General features: G+C 47.9%; 1 protein-coding gene across 1 annotated transcript in view; it reads left to right on the forward strand.

Annotated features, from left to right (window-relative positions):
• Nucleotides 1-1,562: 1,562 nt before the first annotated feature.
• PPIP5K1 (diphosphoinositol pentakisphosphate kinase 1) overlaps nt 1,563-22,755 on the forward strand; it is a 38,682-nt gene continuing 17,489 nt past the window's right edge. Inside the window, exons 1-24 of the mRNA XM_010023229.1 lie at nt 1,563-1,709; nt 2,571-2,766; nt 2,855-2,945; nt 3,054-3,139; nt 3,376-3,530; nt 4,525-4,626; nt 4,906-5,067; nt 6,063-6,184; nt 6,643-6,744; nt 7,400-7,486; nt 8,554-8,629; nt 9,161-9,270; nt 9,859-9,944; nt 10,288-10,416; nt 12,631-12,752; nt 13,503-13,685; nt 14,561-14,702; nt 15,340-15,563; nt 16,564-16,691; nt 17,169-17,283; nt 18,685-18,792; nt 20,068-20,184; nt 20,441-20,605; nt 21,699-21,789. Coding sequence (XP_010021531.1) covers nt 1,563-1,709; nt 2,571-2,766; nt 2,855-2,945; nt 3,054-3,139; nt 3,376-3,530; nt 4,525-4,626; nt 4,906-5,067; nt 6,063-6,184; nt 6,643-6,744; nt 7,400-7,486; nt 8,554-8,629; nt 9,161-9,270; nt 9,859-9,944; nt 10,288-10,416; nt 12,631-12,752; nt 13,503-13,685; nt 14,561-14,702; nt 15,340-15,563; nt 16,564-16,691; nt 17,169-17,283; nt 18,685-18,792; nt 20,068-20,184; nt 20,441-20,605; nt 21,699-21,789 — 3,046 coding nt within the window. The remainder of the gene's footprint in view (nt 1,710-2,570; nt 2,767-2,854; nt 2,946-3,053; nt 3,140-3,375; nt 3,531-4,524; nt 4,627-4,905; nt 5,068-6,062; nt 6,185-6,642; nt 6,745-7,399; nt 7,487-8,553; nt 8,630-9,160; nt 9,271-9,858; nt 9,945-10,287; nt 10,417-12,630; nt 12,753-13,502; nt 13,686-14,560; nt 14,703-15,339; nt 15,564-16,563; nt 16,692-17,168; nt 17,284-18,684; nt 18,793-20,067; nt 20,185-20,440; nt 20,606-21,698; nt 21,790-22,755) is intronic.

Below are 22,755 nucleotides of genomic sequence, written 5' to 3' on the forward strand. Positions count from 1 at the left end.
GCTGGAGCCAGGCGGGCCCAGGTGGCCTTGCTGCGGTAGGTGCAAAGTCCAGGCTTACTGTGTCCCCTCTGGTTTCTGTTGGGTTGTGTCGGCTCCACCGGTGGATCCAGTGTGATAACGGACAGGCTTGCTGGCAAACCGGCACCTGGGAGCGTGGCTGTGGGAGATCGTGCTGTGCTTCTGCTCCGGCTCTTTCTCCAAGTGCTTACCTGTCACATCTGTCCATTTGGGGAGCATGCACAGCCCTTCTGCATGCAGGCATGCTTTCTTCTGTCCCTTATTTCCAAGGGGATTTCACAAGCAGCTGGATTGCTCTGTGTTTCTCCTGCCCATCCCACCCGCCTTCATGGTGAGGGGATTCTCACCTACTGTAAAACCGTGCTGCTGGCAGGCGGTGACTCTGCTCGGAAGAGAGGAGCTGCCAGAGCACTGGAAGCTCACAGCTATACGTGGCAGTGCAGCCTCCTGCTGTATGCTGGCAGTGAAGGGAACCATGCCCATCAGAGGAGGAAAACGCAGGGACTCGGCCTGGGGGATGCTGGAAGGTGTGTGAGAGCATGAGAAGCAGTGGTAGTGTCTCATGCCCATTTTTAGGAAGTAGTTCATAACATGGGGTGTTCACAGTGTCCTCTTCTCAAGGTTGCACTTGCATGGGAGGAATGCTTTTCATCACTTTCCAGTTGGGGAAAACACAGTAAAGGGCAACTGTGTGATGTTATGTGTATGCAGCTATGGTCAGAGGTGGGCAGCTGTGTCCTTGGTGTGTGCAGGGCATGTGTAGGGTGTATTCAAACCCGGCCACTGCTGTGACAGGCAGTGCTGCTGCTGCAGGTGACAGTGGAAGACACACTCCTTTCTTTCCTGGTGTTTATGAAGCAGAGCTTGTATCCCGATAATCAGCTTCTGTGGTCACAGAGTAAATCGGAGCCAGCTTGCAAACTCAGGAGCCATGACCTGCAACCCAAAATGTTGCTGATGTTTCCTCTGTGTCCTCTTTCAAAAAAAACTTCCTTTCCCTCCTCCCTGCAAACTCGTGCGCCTCTCAAACGAATCTCTCTGTTATTGTAGGTCTTCTTGAGCTGAAAGGATGAAAATTGGCAATTGGAAAGTCACCGTCACTGCCCTAAGCTTCGTCCTAAGTTCTGAAGTCCCAGTTGATGTCTTTGGGTGTATGAGCCTGTGAGAGTGTCCACTGTCCCCTTCCATGATTTAGACAGTGGCTTGGAACATGCATCATTGTAAGGTTTACATGATTTCAGTGCTGGCGGCGCCACTGTCCCTTTCCCAGTCAGTGTAAAGGGGTTAACTGCACAGTGGAGCTGCCCATCTAAAATGATCCTGAATCCTGGATCCCCTCCCACCCTGAGGGTCTCTTCCTGCTCCTCCCCTTTGTGCTGGGCAACATGGTCCCTGGGCTGACTCAAGCCAGATGAGTCCCTGCCCTCCCCACCATCACCACTTCCAGTAGCACAACTGGCCACGGCTCACCCTGCCTCTGACCTTCTCTCTCCCTTTCTGCATGCTGGGATTCCAGAGCGGGATGGTCGGCCACCGGAGCTGCAATGTCGTCCCTGACGACCTCCAGTGAGGGAGAGAACTCCACTCCCAGGTTTGTTGTCGGTTCCAGGGATGATGAGACGGACTTTCTGGGATCAAACATGAAGACAGACGAAACAGATTTCTTTGAAGATGATGAAGAGGAGGAGTCGGTAAGGAGGTGCTGGCATTCTGGGTTGGAGCATCTGTGCAGGGTTCCTGGGTCTCAGCCAGGGTTTGTGTGGCTGCTGCTGAGGCCAGGGGCAGTCGGGACTTGCGGGGATGTGGCGCAGACTGTGTGGCATCGCTGTGCTGCCATGCTCACTCCTCGTGCTGCAGCAATCCCAGCCTTTTTGCTTGCACGTCTTTTTCAGGTGTAGCAGCAAATTTCTTTGTCCTATCAACTTAACCCTGACTCTCCCATAAACCTTCCTGTTTCACCAGGGAAATTTCTGAGACAAATTCTGGGAACTGTGAAAAGGGCAGAGCTGTGTCTGCAGAAAGGAAGCATTTATTATTTTCTGTAACCTATAGGAACAAGATGCAGAAAGGAGAATGATCTCCATCTCCTGACTGCTTTTGGCCCCTACTCAGCATCGTGTTAAATGTTACACTTGCCGTTCTGCATGAGACCTGGCTGCAGCAGGAGCATTGCTGCTGGCTGTGTGAATTGCTGGGACCGTACACCAGTGCAGCGTCATTTCCATTGCCTCTGTACCCAGAGTCTCCGTTGCAAGGGGATTGTTCAAACCCATGCAGCGTTGTGTACCTTCATACTCAGAGGAGCTATTTATCAGGTGTGGTGAAGGATTTGGAAACCCTTTCATTTCCCAGATGTTTCTGCTGGGGAGTCTTGACTTTGCAAGTCAGTGCAGTAACTTCCAGTGTCTCAGCTTACGGTTTGAAGCCACAGTTTTGTGATGGGTAACCCGCAGTCCTGTGTTTGTTCTGCATTGCTGCATTTCTACACTGTTACAGTTTAAATTCAGTAAAGTAGTTGACTCTGTACTAAACTGATCTCTGTCTTCCTTTAGCCACCTGAACGACAGATTGTGGTTGGAATCTGTGCCATGACCAAAAAGTCCAAGTCAAAGCCCATGACACAGATTCTGGAGCGTCTGTGCAAGTTTGAATATATCACAGTGGTGATCATGGGGGAAGATGTTATCCTCAATGAACCAGTGGAGAACTGGCCCTCTTGTGACTGCCTCATATCCTTCCACTCCAAAGGTAAAAAGTCTGTGGCAGGCTTTAGCCTACTTGAGATCTGGGCAAGGGACCTTCCACTCATTCTCTACTCCCTGCCTTTGTATTTCAGGGTTCCCCCTGGATAAAGCAGTTGCTTATGCCAAGCTGTGCAAGCCATTTTTGATTAATGACCTTGATATGCAGTATTATATCCAGGACAGGTAGGTGTGTGTGATCCACTAAAGCACCTTCCCTCTTCCTGAAGCCTTTCCCTTGGCAAATACTGAGGACGTCCTAGACTCTTGTGATATCGTTTCTGTCCTCAACAGGCGTGAAGTGTATCGGATCCTTCAAGAAGAGGGAATAGACTTGCCCCGCTATGCTGTTCTCAATCGAGATCCTGACAGACCAGAAGGTCAGTGTCCAGGCTCTACTGAAAGCCGTTGTCATGTACTGCACTGTTAAAGATACTCTGCAGAGAGCAGGTACTGACAATCAGCTTGGAGAGGCCTGATTCACAAGTCTGTTGTTTTTTGTGAACAAAGATCCCAACAGCAGAACTGTCTGCTGGGCCAGGACTGAAGGGCTTCGGCTCTGCAGTGGGGCTGTTACACCCTTTCCTAACGTGCTGCTGCTGTGCTTTGTCTCCAGAGTGCAACTTGGTAGAAGGAGAGGACCATGTGGAGGTAAATGGAGCTGTTTTCCCAAAGCCGTTTGTAGAGAAGCCGGTCAGTGCTGAAGACCATAATGTGTATATTTACTACCCGACGTCAGCGGGCGGGGGCAGCCAGCGGCTCTTTCGGAAGGTGAGGAAGGGGACTTCAGGTTTGGTGTTGGAACCAACAGATCTATGGCTCTGAAACCCATGTGGCTTTAGGAGGGAGTGTTGGGACAGGTGGAGGGGAAAGGAAGGGTTTGTGTTGGGGAGATCTAGACCTTAGAACTTCTACTTCAACCCCATCTAGTTCAACCCTGGGAATTGCAGAAGGACATATTTTAGTGGTAGTGCAGACTTTGCCTTCCCCAACCTCTGTTTGACCTGTGTCCTGTCTATCAGTCACAGAGCCGTGTTCCTTGTTGAACTGTATGCTGTTTTTTCCAGATCACTTCCTCGGTTTATGAAGATAAATTTTTTTTAAACTTATGTTCCTGTCCTCTAACATCATCGTTGCCCTTCTCAGCTTAGCGTAGCTTGAAAACATGATAAATTCGGTATTCATTCCTAGGGCATCTAGGGTGCAGATGCAGGGCATCTGCCCTTACTCACTTCCACTTTGCCAGCACACAGTTAATAGCGGTGATGTATCTTTTTTCCAATCAGTTATGTATCTGCCATTAGTAAATGGATTGTTTCCTTAGGTAACATGCAGGCATGCCACTCGAGGTTGTATCCAAAGCCTTACTAAAAATGAAAACAACATCATCCTCTACCCATAAGATCAGTCAACTGTCTGAGAAGGAAGTTAAATTGCTCTGATTATTGCCCATCATCATTTATTCTCATTTGATTATTAGCTAGGCTCCTTTCTTTCTAGGTCCTTAGCCACTGGTTTTTGTTCCATATCCTTGTAGTGATTGGAGTTGACCTAATGATCTGTAACAATTTTCTTGTCTTTAAAGCCTGGAAGAGGCTGCGCTTTGGAGTCTCTTTCGTTGTGTATAAATAAGTGTGCTGGAATAGGTGGGGTTCCGAGAGGCATTCTGCTAGTTCTTGGCACGTGGGATGAAACTCTTTTTGTTCTTCCATCTAAGAAAAGGAGCTCCATGCCCTTCCCTGAGGTGTTTATTCTGTGCTTTCAGATTGGCAGCCGGAGTAGTGTGTACTCCCCAGAGAGCAGTGTGAGGAAGACAGGCTCATACATTTATGAGGAATTCATGCCTACAGATGGCACTGATGTAAAGGTAAGGAAGAGCTTGGATTAGCTTTATCCTTCTCCAGTCCTGGGGTTCCTGAAGGTTTGGCAGTCCTGCTTAGCACTACTTAGATTCTGGAGTGTTTGTCTGTGAGGTGCTGGCTGTGCAGCCTGGATCCCAAAGTGGGGAGCAGATGTTCTGGAGGTTGTAACAGGAGGAGTATGAGACCATTTGTTCTTCTCCTCTCTGCGTCTGCAGTAGAAACAGCTTCTGGAAGGTGCAGGCCGTCTATGTGGTTATGTCAGGTATGCCTGTTTCTCTTCCCAGGTGTACACTGTGGGGCCGGACTATGCCCATGCCGAGGCTCGCAAATCTCCTGCTTTGGATGGAAAGGTGGAACGGGACAGTGAAGGGAAGGAAATCCGTTACCCGGTCATGCTGACTGCCATGGAGAAACTAGTTGCTCGGAAAGTCTGTGTAGCCTTTAAGGTCTGTGTTTTCTCTCCAGTGCAAGCAGGATACTCCACGAATGTCTGATCCAAATCTTGGTCAGTGTTAAAGGCTGAGCTCTGTTACCCCGATGTGTGTCTGGTGCTGCAGTCTAGTTGCTGTCTCTGCTGGCTGGGTGCAGCTGGTCCTGCTGGCCATGGCAGACTGCTAGTCAGAGATGACTGGCCTGCAGCAGATGCTGTCTCTGCTCACAGGTGGCTGGTGTCCAGCATACATCTGAGTATTCAATATCAGATTCTGAGGACGCTGCTGTCCATCCGACCTGTGCTTGTCCCATCTTTTCTGTTTCCTAGTTGTGCTTGTGTGCAAAACTTGGTCTTCTTTTCTTCTTCTTTCTTCTGTTTTTGATCTGTCTTTATGCACATTTGTGTTCTATTTTACAGGTTGGTAGAGTGAGTGTGTGAGTCTAGTTATGGTTACAGGACATGTTCAGCAACGGCAGCAGCAGAAGCACTTGGCTTCTGTTTCTACCCCCGCTGCCATCTGCAACCTATGCAGTTGTGCTAATACAGCTTTGGGCTTGTTCTACCTTGTAGCCCACCTAGTGAAGAATGTCTTTGCCTGTACTACTTATTGTCTGTACTTGTCCATCTGCTTCAAAATGGTTAGATTTAGAGGCAAGAGCAGGAGAGCCAGGAGCTGCTCTTATCTGAAGCTTTTAGAGCTCTGGGAGGTGGGGGGGTGGCTCTGACAGCTTAATCCAAGGGCTCATGGTATGAGCTTTCGATACAGCTGTAAGGGTGTAAAGGCTCCTCTAAGGGGTCTGTTCCTGCTGGATGGTGACTGTATTTTCACACTTCTTGAATGCTCATGGGGCAGGCATGGAGTGGAGAATGTGGAGAACGGCTGCAGCACCGGCGGAGTGGCACTGGGCAGTGTGCACTGGCTGCTCTGTGTGTGCCAGAGCTGCTGTCCCCTCCTGCGCACTCCCTCACAGTGTGCCTGAGTCTTGCATCCTCTGCTTCCTCATGCAGCAAACAGTGTGTGGGTTTGACCTCCTGCGGGCAAATGGCCACTCCTTCGTCTGCGACGTGAATGGCTTCAGCTTTGTGAAGAACTCCATGAAGTATTATGATGACTGTGCCAAAATCCTTGGGTATGTAAAATTCGAGTTTTGGTAACAGATAAAGTAACTCTCATCAAAGTAAACTGAATGTGTAGTGCTGAACAGTGCATTGGAGAGGTCTGCAGGTGGTTCATATGGGGATGTTTGTTCAGCAAGTGAGAGCTTTGCTTTGGGAGAAATGGATTAATTACTTTTAGCCCCTGGAGCTCCTGCCTGTGTTGGTATTAGCTGTCTAGTCTACAGCAAGATGTATTGTACAGGACTTTCCACTGGGTGCTAAGTCCAGCTGCAGTATTAGTGATGTGAGGGAAATTGCTGTCCCTTTGGGGTGCCCTAACTAACCAGCCCATGGTGTGGTAGATGTCTCTGCAGGAAGATGAAGAGAAATTCTGTGGCTCTCCAAATCTTTCAGCTTGGACCACTAATAAGAAGGTGGGGAACCAAGGGAATGGAATTTCTTGTGAGATTTGTATTACAATCTTTTCCAGAAATATAATCATGCGGGAATTGGCTCCCCAGTTTCATATTCCCTGGTCCATCCCAACAGAGGCAGAAGACATTCCCATCGTCCCCACAACTTCAGGCACCATGTGAGTACCTGCATCTTCTCAAAAGAATGCTGGTGATGGCTACATGAGGGACAAAGTGCAAACCCTGTCCTAGGGACAGACATTACCCAGCAGCATGATGTTCTCCAGCTGCTGTGTTGGTTGCAGTCCTGAAATGCCTGTGGAAAGGCTTGGCCGTGCACACAAAAGGGGTGATAACAAGTTGTAGGTTTGATGGATGCAGACGAGCAGCTATTGATGGAGTTGCAGAAACTACTCACACGGCTTTCAGAAAGCCCAAGTTCTTGGTCAGCACAGGAAGCTGAGGAGGGCATCACTGCAGCTGGCTCAGCATTCAGCAGCACGTTACCTGTACACTTGCAGACCCTCACTTTACTGTCCAGCGTGTGAAGCTAAAAGATCAAAGGCAGATGTTTCTTTATGATCCTCAGCACACCTGAGCACTTGGAAGAGGTGAACCAAATAGGTGCTACTATAGGAAACCAGATGACCTGGTAGCGTCTGCAGTACTTTGGCTACTTTTACGGCCTTGCACTTGGTTTAGTCTGGGAGTTCTGCACTGATGAGGAAAGCAGTTGTCAAAAGGATGGAACTGAAAGAACAATGGGAAATGCTTTCTGGTGGCAATTCTGGAGTGTAGGGGCACGTTTGTCAGATGTATCTTGTGTTTCTCCAGGATGGAGCTTCGCTGTGTTATTGCAGTCATCCGGCATGGAGATCGCACCCCAAAGCAGAAGATGAAAATGGAAGTGAAGCATCCCCGGTAAGAGTCAAGGCAAGAAGATGCTGTGCTGCTGGGAAGTGAGGAAGGCCTGTTTCCTTACTCAAGAGGAGGAGCACAAGGGCTGAGTGCATGGGAGGCAGTGCTTTTTCCTGGCTCTGTTCAAGCAAATGCTTTCTGCCCAGTTGAGGGAGCCCTCTTTCCCCATAAGGATCTGGCACCTTCTGTGTGAACACTGCAAGAAAGAGCGAAGTTCTGCTAGGTGCTTCAAAGGGAAGTGCCCCTGTTGTGGTTTAAGCCCAGTCAAGAACTTGGCACCACACAGCCACTCGCTCACTTCCTCCTTTCTTCTCCCCTGCTCCCAGCAGGATGGGGAGGAGAATGGAAAGAATGTAAATCCCACGGGTTGAGATAAGAGCAGTCCAGTAACTAAGGTATAATACAAAGCCCCTCCGGCTGCCACCAATAATAATAATGATAAGGGAAATAACAAGGGGAGAGAATACAAAACTAAAAAGGGAAGGGGAAAAAACCCCCACCAACAAACACAAGTGATGTACAATGCTCACCACCTGCCGACCCGTACCCAGCCCAACCCCAGCAGTGATCTGGGCCTTCTGGGTGACTCTCCCCAGTTTCTATACTGGGCATGACGTGCTGTGGTATGGAATAGCCCTTTGGCCAGTTTGGGTCAGGTGTCCTGTCTCTGCTTCCTCCCGGCTTCCCCTCATCCCTGGCAGAGCATGAGACTGAGAAAGTCCTACTCAGGTAAGTGCTGCTGAGCAACAGCTAAACCATTGGTGTGTTACCAGCGTTATTCTCAGACTAAAGCCAAAACCCAGCACTGTGCCGCATACTAGGAAGGAGAAAAATAACTGTTAGAGCTGAACCCAGGGCAGCCCCACTAAATGGGAAGCTGGTGGCTGTTTCCTTTTTGTACCTGCAGCTGGAAACACTTGTTTTTATCAGAATTTCTGAAGCGCAGGAAGGAGCCATTGGGTCTTCTTGTTCTCCCTGAAGAACAGAGCATGAATGCCTATGTAGGGATGACAGTTCTTGTAGCACTAAAGCATCAGAAACTGGATCAGTGCTCTTTGTTGTCTTTTCAGGTTCTTTGAATTATTTGAGAAATATGATGGCTACAAGACAGGGAAGTTGAAGCTGAAGAGACCAGAGCAGCTACAGGTGAGGGGAGTCCTCTCTGGGACTACTGTGTGGAAAGTGCAGGTAATACAGATGCCAGTGTGAGGCAATTCTTTGGGAGGGTGGAAACCTCCAAAAGGGCGACAGTCTCATGCACAGACACTCCCTTTCTTACTCCCCACCCTGTGCACCCTCAGCTGGGTGATAGCAGTTCCATTCCGAGAGCGAAATGGAAACTGTTCCTGGCTGATACAGACTGTAGGATGGGGATGACCTGATGCAACTTGCCCATCCGCTGTTGATGCGTCTGATGAAAGATGGATTGAGGTGAGGGAGTGGGGTACTTGGAGGCACCTGCTTGGTTCTGAGCAGGGCTGGAGCACAGGGTGGGGATGAGCCAAACTGCAGCGTGAAATTTGTCCTGCCTGAGCTGTGACTTGTGAAGTGACTTGTCCCTGGTGCATGTCTATGTGAACCTGATACTGGGTGAAGCCATCTGGAGGCCTCGCAGGAGTACAGTGGTGAGTCCAAGGGAGAGTTGCTGGATGCTTGAGACTGTCTGCTCCCCAACAGGAAGTGCTGGACATTGCACGGCAGCTTGTGGTGGACCTGGGAACCCACAGTGACTGTGAGATTGAGGAGAGGAAATCCAAACTGGAACAGCTAAAGAGCGTCTTGGAGATGTAAGGGCTCATATCTCAGGGCACTGTGAGTTTGCCTTAGAGCTGTGGGTCTGGTGTTGGCATCACAGAAACAAAGGAAGAGTTTCTCTCAGAACCATAGCTTGCTGTGGCATATGTAGGCAGTATCTGTGCTCAAGCCATGTCTGTGGAGCTCAGAGGATGATTTTGTGGTATGATTCCTTCCCCTGCTCTCTCTGTTCACTAGGGATGTGGTTCTTCTCGGGGTGCTGGCAGACTGGGCTTTTTTATGTGATCTTATTAATTCACTTGGTAAAGATGTAGCTAGAAATGAACTAAGGTTGATTAAAGCCCAAGTGAGGTACCAGAGCACAGAGAGCTATCAGCTGAAGGGCAGGCAAGTGAGTGGATCTTTGACTTGAATTTGGGGGAGTTGTTTGGCTGGTTTTGAGGCTGCATGTTGGGTCACAGGTAGATGGCAAAAATGTTCATGTTGTGTTGCAATTGGTGTTGCAGCATGAAGTCTCTTGCCTGTGCTGTATTTCTGCTGTGTGCTGCCTGGAGACCTCTGGGCAAGGGGTGAGTGGAATTGATTTGTTTAAATTGTTTCCCTCCCTCTGCTTGTGACAGGTATGGACATTTTTCTGGCATTAACCGTAAGGTTCAGTTGACCTATCTGCCTCATGGACATCCAAAAGCTGCAAGTGAAGATGAAGGTAAAGAAACTTGGCCTCTGGACGTGCAAGCAAAATTAGTGACCTGTATCTTACCTTTGCTTACACCATAGGAGGGTTGGAGTGATGCATAATGTAGTGTTCCAATATACCATGATGGTGCCACAGGGCTTATGCTTCCAATTTAATGAATGTCAGCCTGTACCTTCAAAAAATAGTGTCTCTTAAGTTCATACCTGCTGGTTTGGCTCCTGGGAATTTTGGGTCAGGCTTGTGTTGAGAACGCTCTGCAAGGTGCTGATGACAATCTCCTCTTCCTCCCCTCCTCTCCCCGTGCAAGCTCAGCTGTGAGATCTGATGAAGTGGGTAACTGTTTGTCTCCTAGAAGCTCGACGAGAATCTTCCCCGTCCCTTCTCCTGGTGCTCAAGTGGGGTGGGGAGCTGACACCAGCAGGAAGAGTCCAGGCAGAAGAGCTGGGGCGAGCTTTCCGCTGCATGTACCCCGGTGGCCAAGGTGAGCTTTGCCCATGTGTCTTTTCCTGTCCTGTGGCTGTGCCAGGCTGCCCAGCCCAGCAGTCAGCAGCGTGCAGGGTGCTCAGCTTCTGCGGGGTTGTGTGACTTGGGTCTTTACTGGTTTTGTGCTTTTGGCTAGAATAGGGTAAATAATTCCAGTGGGGTTTTCACCCAAAGCTCCCTAAACGGGCTGGAGATGTCTGCGGGTAAACTCTAGCACGTCTCAGAGCACAGCAGCATTCTTCCAACTAATGTGGCAGTATTCACAAAAGAGGAGCCATTCTAATAAGTTCAGCAAATATGATTCAGAATTTCCATATGATTAACAAGGAATTTAGGTCAGATGTGGAAAACAGGAAATCTTACCTTGGAACACAGGTAATTCTGCCTTGAGCCAGGAGAATAGGAAGGTAACTTCTCCGTATTTTGTCTGCCATAATTCTGTGACTCTGAAGAGCATTTAGTACACAGGCAGCTCAGCAAGAGCTCGGGGGGAAAAATGCTGAGATTGCCTTTTTTCATCCAAGTAAAGAGTCAGAAGTCATACACTGCTACTGTATTGATCTGATGAGACCAGTATCAGATACCTCTTCTCCTGCACTTGTATGCTTAATTAATTCAATTTAATTAATTAAATTTGAAAGTAATTAAGGTAATTTAAATGGAATAAGTTTCCTTCTGGAATAAGGAAGAGATACCCTCAGTGGAAAAGGATTGGGTCAGGGAATACTTAAGCAAACTGGACATCGTAAGTCCATGGGCCCTGCAGGATCACCCTCAAATGCTGAGGGAGCTGGTAGATGTCACTGTGAGGCCACTCTAGATTATCTTGGAAAGGTGGTGGGGATTGGGGAGGAGGTGCCTGAGGGCCAGAGGAGAGAAAATGTCACTTCTAGCTTCAAAAATTACGAGAAGGGGGACCCAGGGAGGCTGGTCAGCCTTGCCACAGTCTCTGGGACAGTTATAGAGCAGCTAATCCTGGAAACCATTTCTTGCCTTCATGACAAGGTCTGTATGCCATTCTTGAAGATGGGAATGGTGAGTTAGAAAGGCTGGGGACTTCCCAGGCCTTCTGTGGGTCTCTGAAGCCTGGAACTGAGAGGATCAGCCACTGACTTGGACAAGAGGTTGAGGAGACAAGAAGTCAGGGTGCAGGAGAGGCCATTCCAGTTGAAGCACAAGGACTAGATTGCAGTGGAATGACCCAAAACCTGGGAAGAGACCTGTGTGCAGAGCTCTGGTCAAGTGGAGTGCAGTTACCAGCGAGCTGCGCTGAGCCCTAAGGTGTTAGTCTACACCATTTCTGAACTGGCTGCTCTGTATCTGGTGAGCACTGAGTGGCTGCCCTCTTGCTCACAGTAGAGCTTGGTGTGAGCATGTACCGGGTGATTTCAGTCCTTCGGAGTCATGGCTTTGGAGATTTCTGCTTCACACGGTCACTCATGGAGAGGGAGAGATCTTATTTTGCAGTGAGATGCTGTGTTGCTGGGTAGCAGATGGAACATGGCAGCTTTGTCCAGATAGATAGCTGGCTTGTGGCTGGTGTCTGTCCTTGCTGGCAGAGTGTTTCTCTGAGTTGTGAGCTCAGAGTTGGGAGCAGTTTTACCATCTTCTCATGCAGTGTGACTGGGTACTGTGCAAAATGATCATGGGATTCCAGGCAGCAGAAAATTAGTCACCACTGCACTGTCTTTGGAGGGTCAGACTCGAGCTGCGTGAGCTGCTTTCTGCCGTTCCTGATCTGAGTCCTGTGGCTGACTCAGCCATCATAAACAGTCAATTCATGCTGTGAGATGTGCTTTGGGGGCCAGGAGCCTTGCTGCTGAGCAGCTCTGCCTGTAATTCTGATGGCAGACACAGGTTTAAGGAGGCAGGGGTTTGTGCATCTCAAGCTATCCAGGCAAGCAGAGCAGTCATGGACTGCTCAGGGAGGGCTGCTGCAGAATTTGGGCAGCATCAGATTTCACTGGTGGATGTTTGGGTTTTTTTCTCTCAAAATGAACTTTCCCAAGTTAAACAAAGTGTGAATCCCATTGCAGTCATCGTGGACAGCTGGAACGGTCTCCTTTGGAGCAGCCTAAATGCTGGCTATGGAAGCGATTCATTCTCTGCATGACTTTGTTATTACAGTGAAGTCTGTTGTCTGAAGCAGTATGTTCAGCTGATAGTTTGGCAGGTGTCAGAATATCCATTTTGAGTTTGTTCTCTGTTCCAGGCGACTACGCTGGTTTCCCTGGATGTGGCTTGCTCAGGCTGCACAGCACCTACCGTCATGATCTCAAGATCTACGCCTCAGATGAGGGACGAGTTCAGATGACAGCAGCAGCTTTTGCAAAGGTTCTTCTTCCGTTTTGGGCATCTGTTAGTTCTGCTATGTTAGTCTTAAAATATGCCAGTTCTAAAGGAAAACCTCTGGTGATAAGTAAGGAGCTGTCCTAGGAGCTTCCCCCTCTCTCTTAAGAGGATGGTGGTACACTAAATAGCAAGTGTATGGGGCAGTACTGGAAATCCAGTGTAGCTGCATATGTATGCTGTGTTTAGTATCCGGTCCAGGATAGGACTCGGGCTGGAGAAGGGGTTATTTATGGCGTATCGCTGGTGTTTGATGTCAGAGCACATCAAACCTGTTGCTGAGTATTAATTGCCTCCAAAATAAGTGTTTCTTGGATGACTGCCCAGCCAGAGCAGTTATTCCTTGACTGCTGGATTTAAAATGGGAACAAAATGTCTTTGGTGCAGTGTGGGGTGGGGAGAAAACAGGTTCATCTGCAGCTAAAGCTTGAGCCAAGGGTGACCTTAGCTGTTCTTCAGCGCCTCTGCTGGATCAGCATTTTCCTGCAGACTGGGCTGGCTGTTCAGCAATTTCCTGGACAGATCTGGGCTGTGCAGGCTGTGCTGGCCTTTCACGTCGGGTAGGTCTAGGAGCATTCCAGAGTCACTGGTGACTGTGGATGCTGTTACTGTGTAACTGCTTCTCAAGGACAGTTGGTATTTCACTTAAGTTGACTGAAGGCTGGCCATGAAAGTACCAGAAGTGCTTGTTGCTTGGGTTGCACATAGCTGAAATCTTGTTTGGTGTTGCTTTAGGGTCTGCTCGCCCTGGAAGGAGAGCTGACCCCCATCCTGGTGCAAATGGTGAAAAGTGCCAACATGAATGGTCTCCTGGACAGTGACAGTGATTCCCTTAGCAGCTGTCAACACAGAGTGAAGGCACGACTGCATGAAATCATGCAGAAGGATGCTGAGTTCTGTGAAGAGGATTATGAAAAGGTAAAACACCCTTATTGCTTTCCTGTATCTGGAAGGAGAACAGTGGTGGTTTGATGTGAAGCCTGCTGGTATGTGAACAGTAGTTGGTTAGTCTGAGATCAGTTCAAGATGACAGGAAATAAACTGAATTTAGGAAGGGAAAAGGCAGGTTAGTAGCCCCTGCCCTTCTACAGGTGAAAATCCTCAGTGTTGCTCCACTGTCCCCTTCAGGAATCACCTGGTACCTTCCTCTTCCGTTAGAAGTCCCAGTGCATTTTATTCTTATGGGCGTGCTACAAGAAGAGTTCCTGTGGTTTGCTGCACACTGCCCAGTTGCTGTGGACAGGCAGTGCGCCTTGCCACATCCCAGATCTGTGCTCTGTGCATGTGTGAACACATCTTTTGGATACAAACCCTTTTGTGTTCCTATCAGTGTCTGGTAAGTGCAGAGCAGAGAGCATGGGCTACATCCAGCACAGCAACCAATAAAGCGCTACAGCTGCTTCTCCAGCAAGTCCCCAAACCACCATTTTCCCCAGGCTGAGATCTGGTTACTGGACTGAAATCCATCACCGTTAAGGAACAGATTTACCATCTCAAAGAACTATTTAAAACTTCTGTGAAACCCTTCTGATCAAGCACAGAAGCAAAGTTGGACAAGAGTGGTTATTGTAGGTGGAGGGAGGTCTGATCCGATAGGAGCAGTTGTTTGCTCCCTCTGAGTCTGGTCCCGAGAAAGTTTTAAAACATGCCTAAGTACCCCTAGGAATAGGCCAGCTTCTTGCGCTCCACTGGGGACACTTCTGTACCTGATCAGAAAGCAGTAGAGTAGGCAGGCATTGTGTGTTTCCAGTTTGTGAGGATACTAACTAATCTCTACTGGTATCTCCTCTCAGTTAGCACCTACAGGCAGTGCTTCTCTGCTCAACTCCATGATGTTTATACAGAACCCAGTCGAGGTCTGTAACCAGGTGTTCAGCCTGATTGAGAATCTCACCTCCCAGATAAGAAAACGTCTGGAAGACCCAAAATCTGCAGGTGAGCATCAGAACTGGAAAAGGTCTGGAGCAGATTCTTTATGGTTACATCTTCAGAACTCCCAAACACCACTATGGTTTATGTTTGTAGCAAAGAAATTCTAAAGTGCAATTCTGTATGTGCTATTGATATAGAAGGCTCCTATTCCACTTTCAGCTACTGTTAAAGAGAGCTGTGATGTATAGGGAATGATAAGTGCATCTTGGGTTTGGAGTGAACGTGAAGAGCAGCAGTACAGCCTGGAGAGGGAGACCTGACTTTTTCAGGTATTTCCTAGAGGGAGCTCAGGACTATAACCAGCAAGTTTATCAACCATGATTTGCTCATCTCTAAGAACTTTCCTAGTAACAATGCAGAGGTTTTTAAGAGGCATGTGTGGGACGTTTCACACAGTTTATGGCAGATATAAGGCAACAGGCAAGTAGCTTCACTTTTCTCAAGTATTTTGGAAGTAGCTTGTTGCTGCAGGTTAAAACTCCATGCAACAGGTCCAGTGGCTTTTCCAGTCTAGGACCCATGTGGGTGACATATGATCAGAGAGCCCTTCTGTGCTGGGAGAAGGGAGTCATAGCTCTTACTTGAGCTCTACACAGAAGCAGTGAGGATGTGAATATGGTTGGGTGTTCTCTGTGTTTAGACCTGCAGCTGTACCACAGCGAGACTTTAGAACTGATGCTGCAGCGCTGGAGCAAGCTGGAGCGAGATTTCCGCATGAAGAATGGGCGCTATGACATCAGCAAGATCCCCGATATCTATGACTGCATCAAGTATGATGTACAGCACAACTGTGCACTCAAACTGGAAGGCACAGCTGAACTCTTCAAACTCTCCAAAGCACTGGCAGATGTGATTATACCCCAGGTACAGCCTGTCTTGCACATGTCACGGTGCCTGTGGTGTCAGTTTCTGACCCTTTCCCTGTCTGTTTTTCTTGGTTCTCTTGCACATTAACTCTCAAGGCAGCGTATCACAGGTGTTCCTCAGATATATCTCAATGTGTCTGTATGAGGCCAAAACCATTTGTGGCTTAAGGTGTGGCAGAGCTGGCTTACTGGATGGGGATTCTGACAGCATCAGAATAATGAACAGGTGATGCAGCAGCATTTCCATGTTCACTGTAGTGCATTATAGCACAGCTGCAAGCTGTGTGTGTGCCATAACAACATCCCATTCTCCACATACAAGACTGAGCAGGGGAAAAGAGATTTCTGTCTTAAAGTCAAGGCTTGTTCTGGCAAGTTTGTTATTCTTGTCAAGCTAGAACTTGTTCAGCTGGCAAAGCTGGCTTGTTTCTCATAAAATTCGTGCTCATGACCATGGGAGGAGAAGAGAGGGCCACATGCAATGTATGTCTGTTTTGACCATTGTTCTGTTCCACTTCTTGCAGAAATGCTTCATTTAGATAGGATGAGCTGCTACCAGCAAGGTCCAATTGCGCTTGTGCCCAGAAGTGGTCTTCTAAACTTCTTCACAGTGTTCCTGACAAGATGCAGTTCGGCTATTTCCAGCAAAGCATTTCAAGTTTCATCTCTGCAAATAGCAGTTGTTGCATTAATGCTCATGATAGGCCAGGGTATAAGATTGTGTATCATAAAAGGGGCTTCCCTGATGGTACTCGTGCCTCTCAGCTGCTGGAAGAATAATGACAGTCACATATAGACAGAGTGGGAAGACTCTCTGTCCCCTGTTACCCTCTGCAGTATGAGAGAAAAACAGAGAAAGGTTTTGTGTGACATTTCCATTTCTGTCCTTGCTTAACTGTAGTGGTGCTTGCGGAAGGGACTGTTGACATCCAGCCTCCTTTCATGAGGATGCAGCAAAGAACCAGGGCTTAGGGTTATCTATTGTTTTGTTCCTGCAGGAATATGGGATTAATAAGGAGGAGAAACTGGAGATTGCTATTGGCTTTTGTCTTCCTCTCATTAAAAAAATCCAGTTGGACCTACAGAGAACCCATGAAGATGAGTCTGTCAACAAACTACATCCCTTGTAAGGACTGTGCTGCTGGTGGTGGGGAGGGCAGCTTTGGAGCAGTGTGTGTGAACCATGCCAGAAGAGTGTAATGGTGTGGAAGGAGGCACTCAACGTACACTGGAGGACACACCAAGAGGGAGGCATGTTGGTGCTTCTAGAACTAGAAGGGAAATGGAAAGGCATGTCGAGACTGCTGAGTGGTAACACAGTGCCACAGGAGCTAAAGCCCACTGTGGTTGAATAGCCGTGCCTTCATCCTTGTTTCAGCAAGGGGCAAGTGCTAGTATGATGAGGCCACCTCTGCCCCGCTGTGTGTCTCCATTAGGGTAACATAAAACTTGCTGCTTCTGTACCTGATGCTCTCACTGTTGTTCTGTTTCTGCTGCTTTTGACAGTGTGCAGGTATCTTGTTCCATTAGGTGTACAGAAATGCTGCTGTATGAGAGATGCAGTTCATTGGCACACTGTAACACTGGGCTAATTTTGGTTTAGGTACTCAAGAGGAGTTCTGTCACCGGGTCGCCATGTCCGGACACGGCTCTACTTCACCAGTGAGAGCCATGTGCACTCTCTGCTCAGTATCTTCCGCTATGGGGGGCTCCTGGATGTAAGTGTCGCAGCAGTGCTCACAGAGTAAGCCTCCCTGCTTTTTCTCAGTGGCCCTTTCTGAGGTGGACAGTGTATGTATGCAGGTTGCCCCTCTAGCCAGCTCCCTCAGTAATGACGTGCATTAGTGGCCTCCAGCCAGCTCCATCTGTGCTGTGTTTGCATGTTGCAGCTTCCCGCCTTTCCAGCATGCAGGATTGTTCTTCCTCAGTCCTGACACTGCCTTCCTTGCTTGTACAGAGGCATGTTTGCTCCAAGAGCTGTCTTGCTGGTTTCAGATGAGTAGAGTCTTACCTGTGTAGGAGGATAGCAGTATGAGGCAATGGGATGAGGGAATTTCTCTCTTCTTGCTTCCAGCAGGCCTTTATTTCAAGAGCTTGGCCCTGTTATTTAGTGACTTTCTGTCAATTGTAAGTCAATAGATCAGTTTGACTTGGGGTTTTAAATGCACAGGGGGTGATCTCTAGAAGAAGGACAGATTGCACATATTTAGGGGACTAACTCATCCAATCCAACCTTCACTTGTTCACATAGCCTGCTTCCTGAAGGAATTGGCATGCAGACCCTAGGAAAAGCTTTGCTTTAGACTCCTCAAGAGGCTCTCAGATTTACCTTCCCATTTTTAAGCATGGTGTTCTGAAACGCCTTGAGAGTTTGGGCTTGCTTAGCAGGCGTGATTTCTGATGTCTGTGGAAGCTCAGTATATCTGTAGGCACTGATCATGCAAGTACCTCTGAATTGCTCACTGAATAAGATATCCCTTGATTCTCTGTCTTGAGTGTCAGAGGGTGCTGTGTTGCTAGCACAGGGGTATTAGGCTGCATCTGGGTTCGTTTGTCCGGTGGGGTTTATTTCATGCCCATCAAGGTGGTGAGATGTCCCACAGCAGCAGGAGTAGCACTTCAGGTACAGCCATTCCCTGGCTGTGTGGGGAAGCAGTGTGGGGTGGGCTGCCCTGCGCCTGGAGCCCCAGGTCCCGCGTGGCTCTCGACTTTTCATTTGGCATCACTTTGTCCCTTGCGTAGCACAAGTTCCTTCCTTGTGCCTTTAGTTTTTGAAATGTTTGTAGCTACTCTTTGGGGATGCCTGTGTTTGGGAACCTGCTGGGGGTTATGCTTTTCTCCTGTCAGCACAGCACAGGGGGCTTGCAGCTGGCTGTGCTCAGGTCTGCACATGGATTGGGTGGGTAGCTGTAGTGTCCCTCTATGCAGTTGCTCCTTCCTGTAACCACCCCGCCCTCATTGCAAGGTCATCTCTCTTCCTCCAAGTTAAGCAAGGTGGTTTTTGTCCTGACAATGTTGTTATCTTGTTGAGAGACAAACTCCTTCAGACCCATTTCACTGAATGCTGCAAGGTGTCTGCTGTTGCTTATTCCATGCGACTGTTTATGTGTATATATCAGGAAAACAAAGACCAGCAGTGGAAGAGAGCCATGGACTATTTGAGTGCTATCTCAGAGCTGAACTACATGACCCAGATTGTTATCATGCTCTACGAGGACAACAACAAGGTGAGGGATATAGCTGCAGGACAAAACACTTCCTGCCACGATGCAAGGCTCAGTCCCTGGGAGATGAGTTCAGCTGAGAAGTCTGTAGCCTGACCTCTCTCCACTTGTGGGTAAAGATGGACAGATCAGTAGCACAACTGCTAGGTTTTATTTTTAGGTGGGAGGCAGTGATCCAGTTAATGCTTGTTACGTGACAGCAAATGCCACCCTGAGCAGTAATACCGAACTCAAGTAATCAGTACTGTCTATTTTAAAGCATTTCCTAATGCAGAATAATTTGCTGTTTCTTAATTAAAAAGGAACAATAGGAAAAAATAAATTAAAAATATTATATATGGAATTTTTTTTTTCAAATATTTCTAGAAAATATCCAGATATTCCACATTCATAAACTTTATTTCATTTAAAAAATACACTGCTATAGTCAGGGTCATATATACTGGTACCTTCAGGAAGTAAAGAGGATAATTTAAAAGCCATCTGGAATGTGGAAGCTGATGGTGATGACCATAAGCAGGTTGAATCCCAGCACCTGTGATTCAGTCCTGTACTGCAGGAGGCTGTAGTGGGTGAGGATGCAGTCGCCTTCTTCCATACACTGTTGACTTAGAATCTTGTGTTCACAGAGCTGATGTGGGGTTCTCATGGTAGAAGTGAAATATTTCCTAGTGCTTTTTGTAAGAGAAAATAAAAAAGGTATGAATAGAGCTCTCAGGAGTGGTGTAAATCTGTTAGTAAGTAGAGATGGTGAAACTTTCGGTTTTACCAAAAGTTTCTGTCATTAGAGCCAGATACTGTAAAAGCTCTGGCTTCCATAAAAAAACCCAAAACCACCAACAAAAATTCATGTTAGAGACAGTTACTTAAATCTTGGAACAACCTGATTAAAGATCCAGGAGGGAACCAGTCCCTGCCTGCCCCCGTGTGCTGGTTTTGCAACAGGTGTTGGTTGGAAGGGGCTATGTTTTAGGCTTGTCTGTAGAGATATATACATACAGCCCGATTCTGTTTTGGTCCGCTGGTGGCTGTTGTCACAAAATAACAACAATTTGAATGCCTCAGCTTTGTGCCAATACGGGCTGTCCTTTTGGATGAGACAAACCTAGAGCCATTATGTTCATGGTTTCTTGTTGCTTCTGCTTTCCTTCCAAAAGGATACGCTTGGGATGTGCGCTGCACCAGCATGGCGGGATGGCCGGATCCAGGCCATGGCCTGTGCTGATGGTGGGGCTGATGATTATTTATTTACCTGTTCCCTGTGCTTCACATTCACAGGACCCATCTTCAGAGGAGCGTTTCCACGTGGAGCTGCATTTCAGCCCTGGCGTGAAAGGCTGTGAGGAAGACAGAAACGTGCCCACGGGGTTTGGCTTTCGCCCTGCCTCTGCGGAGGTGAGCGTGCTGCCTGGCTCTGGCTGCTCTGCCGGCCTCTGCTCCCAGCCAGTCTCGAGCAGCAGATGTTCCTCTGAGCTCTGCTGTGTGCCGCTAGCGGGCTGCACACCCTGCTAACCCCCAGGGCTCACCAGGGGAGTCTGAGAGCCCTACTGTCCTCTTGAGCTGCCCAGAGCTGGAGATCCAGGGCTGGGCAGTGCCTGGGGAGCACTTGCAGAGCCACATGCCTGTAGGTGTCAATGTTCCCTTACTGCAGAACGAGGACAAGAAAGCAGACCAAGGCAGCCTGGAGGATCTCTCCAAGGAGAAGGGCATGGATGAGCCAGACCGTGTGCAGCAAAGGTCTCCGCAGCTTTCCGAGCCGGTCAGCATTCAGCGGAGGTCACCGCTGATCAGGAACCGCAAGACTGGCTCCATGGAGGTAACGATGCCTCGGGCGCCCCTGGTTGTTCTAGTGAAGGTCTTTTGCTTTGTTTCAGTTTCCTGGCATTCCTTTTAATGGGCCAGAGTTTGAGTTGATTCTGGGAAGAGATCTGCAGAAGTTAAAGAGGAGTATTTTGGAAAACAGGCCTCCCAGACTCCTCATTCAGGAAGGACAGGGGGGAACACAGGTCAGAGTCACTGGTGAGGAAAAGCAAGTAAGGAAGTGCTTGAAGCCACAGGTATTATGAAGGTTATGTACTCTGTAGAGGCATCAGGGTAACCAGCTGCAAGCCTGCATGCAATCTCTTCACCTAGCTGTGAAGATGAAGGCTCTTCATCTTTGCCTTCCCTTAGGCCCTTTGCCTCTCACAGTTCAGCTTCACATTTCTTATTCCTGTCTCCCATGTAGGATCTTGTGCAGACCACAGTCCCTGCCAGCTGGTGGGTTTATTACAGAGGGTTTGAACTGCTACAGTTTAGAACTGTCCCATTCACTGATCTGTGAAAGTAACAAAGATCGATTTTACTGTTCTTACTTCTTTCCGTCAGGGCTGTTACATGCCAAAGGGCTAGCTGCACAGGCAGCTGGCACCTTTAAAGTGCTCTAGAGTTGCCCCTGCTTTTGGAGGGACTTCACAGGCATTTTTGCTATATCTTCTCTGAACCAGTGAAAGCACAGGATTAGGGCTCAAGGTATTTGTTAGCTGGCTTCTGTCTCTGTGTCACTCCTAATGTAATCTTTGCATGCAGCACTCGGGCTCTTTGTAACAGGCCCATACTAAGTTAAAGGGGATATACTTTCCTGCTACTAAAGAAGGAAGCCCTGCTGATCCCAGCAAAAGACTCAGGATTCAAGGAGCTCAGGACCCGAGTGCCTTCATACTTCTGAAATCTCCACTGTTCCACAACCCAACACAAACTTGAAATTAAAATGGAGTGTGCACTGTCACGGTCTTAGCATATGAGTGCTTTTATGCTTCTTGCAAATTGTGATTTTAAGGAAGAGACATACTTTTCCTTCCCTTCAGTTGATGTATAAAGGCTTTTGAGACCAGAGAGCATGACACTGATGATACTCTCTGTCTTTGCAGGTGCTGTCTGAATCTTCTTCCAAATCAGGAGGTTATCGCCTCTTCAGCAGTTACTCAAGACAGTCTTCTGAGATGAAGCAAAGTGGCTTAGGTACTGTACTTGACCTGTAACCAGCCTGCTCACCTGGACCTCTGCATTTCTGTGGGCATCTGTCTGTCTCTCCACATACACATATGGCTTAAGTTCCTTGTATGTCTCTCTGTATGTGTTTTATGTTTTCTTATAGTGTTACTGTTTAGACCGCTGTAGAGACTATCTTGTTGTATGTATTTCCTTTTGTGTATGATCTTCTCCGTCAGCTTCTAGCAATAGAAGATGCACTTTTCATCCTTTATACTATGTGAGCAACAGAGCAGGCTGCGTATTTGTGGGTTGCCTTCTGGTTCCACACTGCTATCATTTGTTATACTGTTTCTAAACTCAGTAGGAAGACAGAATTTTACACAAGAACTAGTGTGCTTTCTGTTCTGCAAAACAGGAGTTTATATGCAAAGGTGCTCTTCATGTAAGACTACTATATTTCTACCTTTGCTTCATAAAGATCTCTTCTATGGAATAGATCTATCATCTGCAACAGTGTTTGACAGCTCTGTAACTGAGCTGGAATCCCTGGTTAGCCATTCTTTGCATGGTAGCCAGCAGAAGAGAATGTTTTGAGGTACTTGGTGTTTTCTGCCTGTCCTTCAGAGTGCCGCTCGCTGTCATCCTAACCTGAACTATGGCTTAGTAGTCGAAATTCTTCCTGAAATATTTTTAATAAAGCTAGATCTATTTAGAAACTAAAAAGCTGTCTTTGTGTCACGAGGTTCAAAGACAGCTGTGAAAGCTAGATCTTGCAAATGACTAATAAGCACCAGGAGGTGGAAATGCCCAAGTTATGAGCACTTTTTTCCTTTAAACCCATTTTTGCCTTGTGGCTTGCCTCTGGACTTGCAGCAGCTCTGATTCATCAGTTCCTTACCCTGTTATATGGACATCCTGCAGCCAAGAGGCCTGAAAAAGCCTGATCATTTCTTTGTTGCTTTTGAATGTACTGCTTCTTTGGAAGCTGACTCT

The sequence above is a fragment of the Nestor notabilis genome, unplaced genomic scaffold (genome assembly GCF_000696875.1).
Source record: "Nestor notabilis isolate BGI_N333 unplaced genomic scaffold, ASM69687v1 scaffold14161, whole genome shotgun sequence".
NCBI lineage: Eukaryota > Metazoa > Chordata > Aves > Psittaciformes > Psittacidae > Nestor > Nestor notabilis.